The sequence below is a fragment of the Rhyacophila brunnea genome, unplaced genomic scaffold (assembly GCF_057557595.1).
Source record: "Rhyacophila brunnea isolate RB1 unplaced genomic scaffold, BYU_Rbru_1.0 scaffold_1, whole genome shotgun sequence".
NCBI classification, from domain to species: Eukaryota; Metazoa; Arthropoda; class Insecta; order Trichoptera; family Rhyacophilidae; genus Rhyacophila; species Rhyacophila brunnea.
The window spans coordinates 65,075,767-65,089,486 of record NW_028232751.1 but is presented as its reverse complement, the minus strand read 5'-3'; the positions used below and the strand labels follow the sequence as shown (position 1 = coordinate 65,089,486).

Here is a 13,720-nt window from a genome sequence, read left to right as displayed (position 1 = left end):
TAAGCGCCACTTTTTGAGCATAGACGATCATCGGAAAAATTGCTATTATATGGCTTAGGCGCTATTATAAGCGTAGACTATAAAAATCTGACGTTTATCCAGGGAGTACGGTCGTAACATAGAGCCCATTTGGTTTCACAAATTACTAAATTACACTTTTTTTTATTATCTTGAAGTAATTAACAATTTAAGGGTAACTGACTGATTTTGTTTGTGGTATAATGCACTTTTCTTAATTTTACGCTGATGTACCTACATACATAGTTGGCTATAAAATATTTAACTACATATAAGTAGGTATGTATGATAACTCAGCAGTACTATTCTAAAATTGTATTAAAATTAAATTCTACAAGTCTTTTATATTATTTAGATGGAATGGTAAAATGATTTAACACCGAGCTGTTACGACTATGATTTTAAACATTGACGATGGTCACTGTAAACGATTAAATCAAAATTGTGAATATTCCTAGTGATATCATTATACCCCGTTTACACTTGCTTGGATTTACTGCCGACAGTACGTTTTATCGCACCATAGCAAGAAAATGCACGTGTAAACATGTCTTAGCATGCGAGTTGCAAGATTGCATGCATGAATAAAAACAAAAAATCGGTGTGTACTTATGTACGCGCAATAACTCCATATTCCATTGGCAGATTGCGTCTGGCCCGATCGTCTGCCACGACTGTCAAACTCTATTCTCTATGGTTTTCAAGGATCGTGAGCGATCGGTCGAAAGTGGGAATTTTTCTATTATTCAGTCGTGCGATCCATTCATTAACAAGCGAAGATTGCCGAAAGCTTACGAAAATAGCCGAATACTCGCCCGCTCGCGAGTCACACAACGGTCGTTCATTTTAATTCTCGATTTCAACAACTCAACAACTGCAAGGTCAAGATGGCGAAAACTCAAAAAAATATCTGGAGTACCAATGATGACTCACTCCTCGTCGAATTAGTACACGGCAAGGATATCGTGTGGAATATAAAAAACCCGCTATATTCAAAAAACCATTTAAAGGACCGAATATTCGAAGAGATAGCCGATATAATTGGCAACAAATCAAGTAAGTCCTAGAATATTATTTTGTGACTAGGTAGTTTCAATTTTGTAAAGTAACAGCATTTTAGTATAAGGCATGTGCATTTTTATTGATAAACATATAAATCTATATTATGTATCATTTCTCACATCACGAAATATTGTAGATAGGTACTTTTGACTGACAGCTTAACCTCACTATTAATCCACATCCACGTGTCAACTTTTGTCACATTTGTGTTGCATATTGTTGCTAATGACATATTTATAATATGTATACACGCATAAATTTAAGTTATTTTCGCTAGGTACCTAACTGTTTTGTTTCAGTACTGGATGTTCGACACCGCTGGGCGAATATTAGAACTAATTTCGCCTCACACCTGAGAAAGGTGAAAGCCTCTCAAAGGAGCAGATCTTGCCCCGAAGAACTATACACGCCTACGTGGCATTTGTGGGATGAATGTCAGTTTTTAATATCAGCATGCGCTGTTAGGGCAAGCCAATGCAATTTGCCCGTGATGATCGAGAGCGAAATGGATGTAGAGTTTGTTGAGGTGAGTAATTTCTTATTTTTCTTCGGCCATTTCCACCCATTAGCTGGAGCATATGGATAACGAACGGCGTCCATATGCTTTAATACATAATATTATAGATGGTGTTGGTTAGTTATTTTTTAATTCATTAAGTGCTATCTAGACCAAACCATAATATATAAAAAAATATCCTATCTAAAATTATTTAAGGTTTAATGTCATCATTTTAGATATTTTATAGATAAACAAATATTTCTTAACTATTATATACTATGGCTTGGATGTTTCTTTGAGTTTTTAAAACAATAAACACTGACTACACATTGTAGTCTGGGTTCAATGAAAACGTTTGACTGACAAAGCTCAGTGTACACTATTTATTATATAATTTTAGAAAAACGCTAACTGAGAGAGTATATCACAACCAATAGAAAGAACTTTTTTTTGAAAAAAGTAAGCCAACCGGTCGGGAATCGAACCCGGCATCTCTAACGGGTAAACGCCCCAAACTCGTCGCATTCAACCATTATGCTACGGAAGACATACTAATGACGACAATATTTAAGCTATTGGCTATTAAATACCTACCACTCAGCGCTCTTCGAAATCATGTTACTTCGGCAATCGATTTTTGTTTATTAAATCAAAGTAGGTAGCTATTTTACTATTACAAATGATTACTAACCGACGTCTAGGAATTTCTCCAATATTTTTTAAGCAACTTCTTGTACTTGCTAATAATTTTTAATTAACTATTTCTTTTATTCAAACGAATAATTCACAAGATTTAAGAATTTAAGAATAACAAAAAAAAGTTTTTTCTATTGGTTGTGATATACTCTCTCAGTTATGTTTTTCTAAAATTATAATATAATGTTCAATAATCAGAATGATATATTCTTAAATCTTGTGAATTATTCGTTTGAATAAAAGAAATAGTTAATTAAAAAATACACTATTTATGTCGGATTTTAACACATTTTGCGCGGGCCTCAGTACAAACGCACAGGTACACGCAGCGAGCGAAAACCAGCGGAAATTGAAATAAAATCGAATTTTACAAATTCGCTCTATCTTCCAAACTATCAGTATTATTTTGTAATGAAATTTGGAATTCACACTCACCATATATTGCTCCTCAGTGCTGTGCTTCTTTTTAGAACAAATTGTTTAAATAACATAAGTGCACAGTGCTAATCACATATTTACAGGAGGGTTTCGTAAAAAATATTCCATTCAATATAAATAAATTCCCGCACAAAAATTATTATTCTAATATTTGGATAAAGTATGATATTTATGAAAACACTCACCCCTGTGTAGGGGGACGTCACAAAATGTACACATATAACTAGTCAAACTTTTCTTTTTGTGCACCGAGCACACTCGACACTGTCTTTGTGGGTATTTTTTTTTACCATCTGTAACAATTTTTATCACTCGATGCTTCTTCATATCGAGTGATAACCTACCAGGATGATCACTTTTACCCACTCTTCTTGGTAATCGTGATGTAGATGGCCCCGCTTCTTCCAAAATTGCGTCGGTTTCAACGATATGGTCGGCTATCCAAAATTTGCTTATACTACGCAAAAACTGTTTGTAAGTTAGCCTTTTGGTCGGATTTAATACTTTATAAACTTTAAAAGAATTAAAAAAAGCACAATTTAACAAATACATGACAACTCTCTTTGTCCATTTTTTTGTTCTTCGTATGATCGAGTACTGATACTGATCCGCACGGTCAACCCCTTTCCTATATTTATTGTATTCTATAACACATAGCGGTTTCCAAATGTGTAGTCTCGTATTCCAATCGATGTTGTGACTCTCTAAAATGGTAGATGGATGTGTTGTTGAAATCATTCGAACATCTCTCTTTGATTCCCAGAGTTGTAACAATAAGTCTGTATCATTCAACCTGAATCAAACAAACGAAATGGAACCATTTGGTTTGGGACTGTTTGGTAAATGTCCACGGAAACGCTTTTTTGACGACTAATTAGTGTTGCCAGTACTTGAAATTAATTCATAACATATAATGGTACGTTTACATCTGACACTTATACCGTTATACTTATTTTATGTGTCGGACATAAAATTTCATTTACTGTTTACACCTGCATGGATCTGACATAAAATTCTGGTATACTTCTCGTTGAAATAAAGTCTCGACACTTTATTCAATGGCAACATTGGAATAAATATATGCGGTGTTTACATATGATATTGTAATTTATTCGGACACTTATTTTGTATACTTCTCAAAAACGTTATGTCAGTTGTCAATATGGGAATGTTAAAAAAGAAAGCAGCGAGTGTTATTATTTTAAGTCTTTTGGCAACAAAAAGGAGGAAAAAATGGTCTAGATGGGTGCGGGAATGGATTCAGCGACGAGAAGAACTAGGTGCCTTCCGTTTAATGTCAGAGTTTAAAATCGAAGATCCAACTCAATTTGTGAACTTTAGTTTGCAAGATTGGACCTTTTGCCAAAAAACAAGACACACAATTCAGAAATGCGTAGAAGAACGATTAACAGTAACATTGCGATATCTAGCACTTGATCGTCATTGCATATTCAATATAATATTATCGTACCTAATACGAGTGCAGGTGTGGGCCAAAATGAATTAGGTAATACCATTTGAAGCGCATTTTTTCTTCACAGAGTGCATCAGAATTAATCGTATGTGCCGAGAACAAGCGATATTTTATTTTCGAACAAAATCCATAGAACACGGCACATCCGATTTATTTCTCATTGTCTATGATTTTTGACAGATCGCTACAGTACATTTATTAACGTAAACGTTGGGCATACATTCACGGTGTACCTATGATTATTGATTGTCCGTTGTTTTAGAAATATACATATGCAATTCACTAGGTACCTGTCAAACTACGAATATTGTGTCAGGTACTTGACATAAAAGTAGACGGTGGTCCAACTTCGGTGATATATCGCTCCAAGTTCGAACTTGTCGAATACCCGGTGTTTACATTTGCGTATATAAGTAGATTGAATAAGTGGTAGGTGAGAGTCGACACACGCAAAATAAGTGGCAGATACAAATATACTTACTGTTTACACTTAAGTGAATATGGTGTCATACATAAATATGACGATATTAGTGTCAAATGTAAACGTACCATTAGTCTCTAAAACAGAAACATATTTATTGAAACGTCAACTTGTTATGAAATTCTAACCTCCTATCGTTGTCTACAATAATACAAATTCGTATTCATTCATTTTAAATGTACAAAATATAAAGAATGCTTCGTGAATAGGTAGCCATTTATTTAATTTATAAGATTTATAGGTATGACAAGTTTTTAAAAATTACTTTTGATAAGAGCTTTTTATAATTTACCACTTGTTCATGTCGACAGTATGATTTTGTGACTTAGACGACAATCGAACATATTAAATTGATAAAATTCGTTAGGTAGGTAATATAAATATCATTCCAGGTTGATTTAACATAGTCTGTAGATTAGAATCTCCGTTACAAAATGTAAATAAAATGTAAATAAATTCTTGGTCTGACATAATAATTATAGTAATGATATTAAATCGAACTCTTTGCATAGAAAATATGGTTGGATTTTGAGATTTTAAGACCAAAAGCGGCTTCTTGTTCGCGTATGGTTACTTATGAATAATAGGTATTGATTATTAATCTATAATATCCATAATTCAAGTAAACTTCTATGGTGTAAATGTCTAACATATTAATATGAACACCTCACGATATGTAAATGCCCAATAATGCTTATCAACACTTTGACAGATTGCCATTAGTCTATGGATCGTCCGAATCGGTTTGACGTTTCATGTCAAAACATTTCTGATGGTCCGAGAACGGTTTGATTTTCAATGATACACTGAACCAATCGTCAAATCTCAAACCATTTCCGGTCAACTTTCTACTCATACGATTTGTATGTATATTGCGCGATTAAGATTGGACTTCGCCCAACCAAGATCGTTAGTGGCATTGAGCGACCTCTAGGTCGTGGATTCACCACTACGCAGCTTGAAACAGCCACGCTATTACTTGATGCCCTCATACCACAGGATGATCCTTCCACGGATGATACGATTCTTCAGCAAGCCCGTTTTGTAACAGCGCTCCCATACCAAGTCACCTCTTCGCCATTGCCATCCGAGCATGAAATTGGTGGCATTTTTCAAAGCCTTCTTGCTGGGAAAGCACCTGGCCATGATTGTATTGACAATTTGATGGCCAAGCATGTTTGGGCTGTTGCAGCGCCAGAAATAACGTCTCTTTTTTCCGAATGCTTTTCCAGTGGTATTTTTCCGGATTGCTGGAAAAAAGGAATACTTAGGATAATCCCTAAAGCCGGTAGCCGCCCTCCCTCTGACCCTAAGGCCTACCGCCCTCTGACACTCTTGCCTACATTCAGCAAGGTACTGGAGCGTCTTATGTGCACACGACTTGAGATTCACCTCGCAGAGACTGCACCACTCTCCCCGAACCAATATGGTTTCAGGCCGGGTAAATCCACTGAGGATGCGATTCGAAAAGTTATCAACTACACTGAAACAGCAACAAGTAAATACGTACTAGGCATTCTTTTAGACATAGCGGGTGCCTTCGACAGTGCTTCCTGGCCATTAATATTGTGTAAACTTCGATTAAAACGTGTACCGGGAGACATATATGCACTAATCCAAAATTATTTCAGTGACAGATCTATATTATATGATACTGGCAATACAATAATATCTAGGAAATCCACAATGGCGTGTCCCCAGGGATCAGTTCTTGGACCCCTTCTATGGAATATCCTTTTTGATGACCTCCTGTCGATCACGCTTCCAAACGACTGTAGTATTATTGCCTATGCGGATGATGCGCTTCTCCTTGTGAGTGCGAACAGCCGCAATGGTCTTGAGCTAGCTGCTAACGAGGCTTTGGAAACCATTATGACCTGGGGTTTTACTAACAAACTCACTTTTGCTCCGCATAAAACAGAATCCATCCTCCTCAAGGGAGCAGCCAACCTTACTTCAAGGTCGCCCACCATCCGTATGGGTAGTACTTTAGTTAAAGTCAAAGATAAGGTCACATATCTAGGCATTTTATTGGATGACAAATTATCATTTATGCACCACGCCAAAACTTCGGTGGCTAAAGCCAAAGCAGCTTACCATCGGGTCTCCTGGCTTACTGGAAGTAATTAGGGTCTTAAGTTCAGATCTCTTAAAATAGCTTATGATGCAATCTTTATGAGTATCGCTGGATATGCCGCCAGCACGTGGTATCATAGATGCAAGTTATTGTCCATCCGGAAAACTCTTCTCAGCGGTCAACGCTCAGCATTACTTGCCCTCACTAAGGCTTATAAGACGACTTCTACCGACGCGTTGCCTGTCCTTGCTGGAGTGCTTCCGTTAGACCTGCACATTCAGGTCCGTGGTGCCACGACCGCCTTGCTTGGGGGTCTGGGGGCGGAGGTTGGCGGTATCTTTATATCGCCGCCTTTAGGTCTTGGATCCATGAGCCGGTGCGCTCGAAAAGTTATTGTACGCGACCTGGCATATGACACGGCGATGCGTGTGTGGCAGGGGCGATGGACCACTTCTTCCAAGGGCAGACAAACGCATTCGTTCTTTCCTAATATTAAGTGGCGCATGGAGATAACCAGATTGACTCCAGACCATTGGACTTCTCAGTTCTAAACCGGACACGGTGGTTTTGCCTCCAAGCTCTGTCAGCTTGGCCTAATAGAATCTCCGACTTGCTTATGTGGCGAATTGCAGGATGCCGATCACATCCTCTGGGAGTGTCCCTATATGTCGGTTGAAAGGGAAGAGCTTCTCAAGTCGGTCCGACCCTCAGTTGGACCGGTCAGCCATTGCGACTTGGTATCTACGAGGGAAAATTTCTCAGCTTTTAAAAAGTTTGCGGCATTATACGGCAAGCGAGAAGGTCTTTTCTCATCGAGAATTGACCGTAATACATTATATGGAATTAGGGATCACGCACACTCTAGTGCACGCCAACCAAGGTCTTGGGAAGTTGCTCCTGGGACACTCTCGGCACAAATTTGAACAGCGCCTATCGTTCGTTACGCCACGGTATACGCCTGCATAACGGGTGTGGAGACGTGGCAGGTGGTGGAGGGAAAAGCAAGTATGTATGTATATTGTCTATGGTTTAATTTGATTTGTTTCGTTCAGGTTGAAAGAAACGAACCTATAACATCCTTTCGCCGACGGAAAATACTCTGTCCTGCACTAAGATTGACGTGTTTAAAACATTCTGGGAAGCCTCGGTTTATTCGCATTGTTCCACACGTCCTAATTTTATTTTCTAAAAGTGCTTCACTGGTTTTTACACTATTATAATAATTGTCCATATAGACATGATGCCACAAATTTAAATACGGACCAAGAAGCAATTGGATGGTGTCTAATAGTGGTCTTCCTTGCCCACTGTAAATGATCAGATTACAGATGTATCCCGTAGTGGCTTCACTGACCATGCGCACTAGGATACCGTATTTTATTATCTTAGATGCATTATAGACTTTAAATACAAGTCTTCCCCGCCACGGTATAATACCATCATCTAAAGAAAGTTCCCTTTGAGGCTTATAAACCGAAGAAAACTTCGGTATTACTTAGGTATATCATAATTGGCCTAATCTTTTCAAGGCGATCGCTGGAATCCATAGTGATATCGTTATTTGAAAAGTGCCACGATTGCCAAATTTGTCTAAAATGATCACGACTCATTGTTTTAGAATATATTGGTGTTTCTATACTCGGATCAGTAGACCAATAATCATCTCTTGTGTCTTTTCGAACTTGTCCCATAAGCAAAATTAGTCCGAGGAATTTTTTCATCTCACCAAGATTTACAGGCTTCCATTTGATAGATTTCTTCATTTTCTTGATTCGGGATTCATTTTGTGTGCGGTATCGATTGCTTTCTTCTACCATCATGCTAAGTAAATCATCTCCAATAAATAAACTAACTATATCCATCACATTTTCAGAATTGTTTGGTGCTACGCAAACACCAACGTTGCCTAAAAATGGTTCAATTTGCGGTGGGTTGTCTATTTCAGACCATTCCATGACTTTCTCTTCCTCCACTTCACTGTCTTCAAAATCACTGATTTGTAACGGTATCACTGGTACCCTTCTTGTGGGAGGGAACTCTTCACTATCGCTGTCGCTATCACTGTCGCTGCGTAATTCTGGCAAATCTTCACCAGAATAGGCAGACAAATTATCGGCAAATATTTCATCATCGCTTTCATAATTGTCTGAAGCCATTTTTTAAAGATTAAATAAAATATCGATTACTTAAATATATTTCATAAATATACACACCCGTTCTATAGCGCCGTATTTCAAGACTGAAAATTCAATATAGATCGTAGTAGATTACAGACATCTAAATAATATTGGTTTCCACTCATGTTATAATTTATTGCTCCGCTCGCATACCAGCGTTATTGCACCGCACAATATCACTTACAACAAGTGCGAAGAATGCATTCCGTCTATCACAAATTGTCGTCTTTTCACTCGCTCACAAAGGATAATATTATAGTATGAAAAGGAGGCCTATGTATTTATCACACATAAAAATATACATATAAATCGCATTCACAGTACAGCGAACAAACCATGTTTAAAGAATACATTGATATTTCACAAAATGTTGTCTTCCTGCTCACCCATCAAAAAATAAACAAGTGTAAAAAGAAGACGCATATAGTTTTAGCATTCTTATTGTCTACAGAAATATAGTTCGCTGATTTAGTGACTCTAAACAAATTTTCTGATTACGCACAAGCTCTCATATGGGCTGCGCAAGAGTGTGTGTGTAAGTAAATGAATCGACGGTAAATTTTTTTTTTTTGTAGGTGTGTGTGTAGTTTGAAACATTTTCAAACCGTTGACATAAAATATTCGTATGCAGTAATCGGGTAGAAATACCTTTCCCGCACTTCAAGTGGAGCCGGCGTAAAAGGTATTTCTACCCGTCCCGCCGACGAACACCGGTACGGCGGGCAGGTAGAAATATCCTTCCCACTCAAAATGTGTTAACAGCCTATCTTCCCTCTGCGCCACTCTAGATAATATTCAGCAGCCTTCCAGGACACCGGAATTCAGTTGACTTGAAGAATAGGCAAGCCGGGTTGAAATGCTCTTTTGGCATACGCAGCACGTGGCTGAGCCATATCCAACATCGCATCTTCACTTCAGTGTGATGAGTGGCTATGACTGACTTCTAGGAGATGAAAACTCAAATTCTTACGATTGTTTTATTAATTTTTACAGCTACCTATTACTGCCTCACAGCAGACAGAGGAATCAACAGAAGCATCTGCAGAGGCATCTACAGAGGTCGTCTGTAGTACGCCGCCGCCTTCAACTAAAAGAAGAAGGATCCGTTCTACACCCGACGTGGGTGAAATGTGTGCCTCAGCAATGGCAACCCTCCAAACCGTGAAAGAAGATATTTGTAATGTTCCGTGTCACCCCATCGAAGCATATCCCGACCACAAAGATTTCTGCATAATGGTGGCAAAACAATTAACTGAGAGAATGACACCCTTCAATGCACAAAAGTGTCGCCGTGCAGTTAGCGAATTATTATTTTTATACGACATAGATAATCCGGAGAATAAAAACTGAATTTGAAGTGACAGCGAATATATATGTAAATTTCATTTAGATTGACCGACATTGTCCTTCACGATTCAGTATATTAATTTATGTTGTGAACGTCTTAAATTAATAATTTCTAATATCACTACATCAAATAAATAAAATTTGCACTCAAGTGTTATTACTTATTTGCTCTAAATCTATATTTTCACAATAGCCTAATATTTATAATGCTCTATTTTTATTCTAATATTTAGCATTATAAATATTAAGCCATTGTGAAAATATATACTTAAGAGCAAATAAGTAATAACTCGAGTACCTATTCACATTTTATTGATTTGATGTAGTGAATATTACTGAATAAATAATTTAAGGCGTTCACAACATAAATTAATATACCCTAATCGTGAAGGACAATGTCAGTAAATCTAAATATAATTTATTTATGTATTTAATAAAACATGGTAATTATAATAACGATTGATGTAAATATAATTTTCTGGCATGTTTAAAAATTGTATAAGAAATCAATGTAGGTATAAATATTACCCTATTATAAAAATATGACCAAATAGATAAATGCTTACTCGTATGCCCATTGTATCCTAGATCATATTATATTCACACGAATATAATACAGTACACTCTCAGTAATCCCCCGCTCGATTATCCGACAACTACTATAATCCGCCGTTATTTTTACTAGTTGAAAGCACAAAATCATGTTCTATAATTTTCCAGTATTCGATTGTCAATTTCAGTAGTGCGGCGTGTACAAGTCAGTGGCGAAGGGTGGAGGTAGGCTGTTAAGATTCGCTATAAATAGTGCACACTAAACTATGTTAGGCATATGTATTTGTTTTTATTGAACTAAGGGCCGTATGTATGAGATTCCCAAATTCTTTATAAGCTATTTAACCGATTTTCCATCGAATAGCTAATAACACTCTTTGTGACGTAAGCGATCTGACGTCACGCGCCATTAAAAATGGCTGCCTCAGCTAGCTGTCACTTTCAAATGTCATTTTAATTTTGCATTCATTGCAAAAAACATTTGGTTGAGGCCCTTATTCGTTTTGTAGATTCTGTAAAACATTTGCGAACTTTAAAAACAGTTCCTAGTCGTGCTGTTTACAAAATACGTATAATTTTGATCCCTAGTCTATAATCTAGATAGTAGGTAACTGATAAAATGCCTCGCTTATTTCGCCTATTTCGCTTGCAATATTTCTCATGGAGACATAAGATGGACTTACGTAAGATTACGATAAAATATCTCCGCTAAACCACTGCAAAAATATGTATCTACTGCTGTATCTGGCATTAAAATATACAATTGTAAGCATTCTGCGTTCTTCAAAATATTACGGTACCACCTACCTACCTAGTTAATTATTGTAAGATAACTGTAATAAACAAGGCACAACTCTCAAATACACTGGAAACATCAATAGTATCATGCGGTGATTGGTATAAATGATAATATTATACAGAGATCATTACATATTATTGTCTTAAATCATTTGCATTTTCTGTCATTTATTCTTATTCTCTTTTGAGATCTCAATAATTGAAGTGAAGTTAGTCATAATAATATTCAGTATTGCCACCAAATGTATTCAGTGTTGCCACCAAATGGAAAAGTTTACTGGCAATACAACCTTTCGTACAGTAGAATAATTATAAAATACATGTGATAAAATAGCTGATAAATTATTTAAATTTCATAATAATTATTCATGTATAATTATCAAATTTATATGGTACCGTTCGCACACTTTCAGACACATTTACAATTTCAAAATTTTGAATTATTTATCGGGGAATGAAATTTTATAATACCACACCATGACACATGATATGTCACATTCGTGACGTCACTTAACAGCTAATTACGTTTTTACTCATGCATACAAACGTGCAGTATATAGCCTATAAGGTTTTTGGGAATCTCATGCATACGACAGTGAGACTACAATTTACAGATGGTGTTAGTTAGTTTTTAAAAATCAATTAAACCCTGCCTAAACGAAACCATAATAGATTTGGTCTAATTTGGGCGATACGACAAAATTGTGCACACTTTTTCATTCATAGTTATTTGTTTTCGTTGGATTAAAACTACATATTAGACATATTGTTGGTTCATTTTTTTAATTCATTAAGCCATGCGTAAACCAAACTAGAATAAATAAAAAATATTATTCTATCTATAAAATACGACAGTGAGACTACAATTTACAATGGTGTTAGTTAGTTTTTAAAAATCAATTAAACCCTGCCTAAACGAAACCATAATAGATTTGGTCTAATTTGGGCGATACGACAAAATTGTGCACACTTTTTCATTCATAGTTATTTGTTTTCGTTGGATTAAAACTACATATTAGACATATTGTTGGTTCATTTTTTTAATTCATTAAGCCATGCGTAAACCAAACTAGAATAAATAAAAAATATTATTCTATCTATAAAATACGACAGTGAGACTACAATTTACAATGGTGTTAGTTAGTTTTTAAAAATCAATTAAACCCTGCCTAAACGAAACCATAATAGATTTGGTCTAATTTGGGCGATACGACAAAATTGTGCACACTTTTTCATTCATAGTTATTTGTTTTCGTTGGATTAAAACTACATATTAGACATATTGTTGGTTCATTTTTTTAATTCATTAAGCCATGCGTAAACCAAACTAGAATAAATAAAAAATATTATTCTATCTATAAAATACGACAGTGAGACTACAATTTACAATGGTGTTAGTTAGTTTTTAAAAATCAATTAAACCCTGCCTAAACGAAACCATAATAGATTTGGTCTAATTTGGGCGATACGACAAAATTGTGCACACTTTTTCATTCATAGTTATTTGTTTTCGTTGGATTAAAACTACATATTAGACATATTGTTGGTTCATTTTTTTAATTCATTAAGCCATGCGTAAACCAAACTAGAATAAATAAAAAATATTATTCTATCTATAAAATACGACAGTGAGACTACAATTTACAATGGTGTTAGTTAGTTTTTAAAAATCAATTAAACCCTGCCTAAACGAAACCATAATAGATTTGGTCTAATTTGGGCGATACGACAAAATTGTGCACACTTTTTCATTCATAGTTATTTGTTTTCGTTGGATTAAAACTACATATTAGACATATTGTTGGTTCATTTTTTTAATTCATTAAGCCCTGCGTAAACCAAACTAGAATAAATAAAAAATATTATTCTATCTATAAAATACGACAGTGAGACTACAATTTACAGATGGTGTTAGTTAGTTTTTAAAAATCAATTAAACCCTGCCTAAACGAAACCATAATAGATTTGGTCTAATTTGGGCGATACGACAAAATTGTGCACACTTTTTCATTCATAGTTATTTGTTTTCGTTGGATTAAAACTACATATTAGACATATTGTTGGTTCATTTTTTTAATTCATTAAGCCCTGCGTAAACCAA

The 13,720-nt window shown here is 35.8% G+C and overlaps 2 protein-coding genes across 2 annotated transcripts in view; both read left to right on the top strand.

Moving 5' to 3' along the window:
* The window catches only part of LOC147080120 (uncharacterized), a 34,573-nt gene that overhangs the window by 438 nt on the left and 20,415 nt on the right, over positions 1–13,720 (top strand). The gene's annotated exons all lie outside the window — the stretch shown is intronic.
* Positions 813–10,272, top strand: LOC147080121 (uncharacterized). Its single transcript, XM_085952428.1, has 3 exons — positions 813–1,074; positions 1,380–1,606; positions 9,916–10,272. Exons 1-3 carry the CDS (start codon positions 906–908, stop codon positions 10,270–10,272), a joined length of 753 nt encoding a protein of 250 aa, XP_085808554.1. The 5' UTR covers positions 813–905.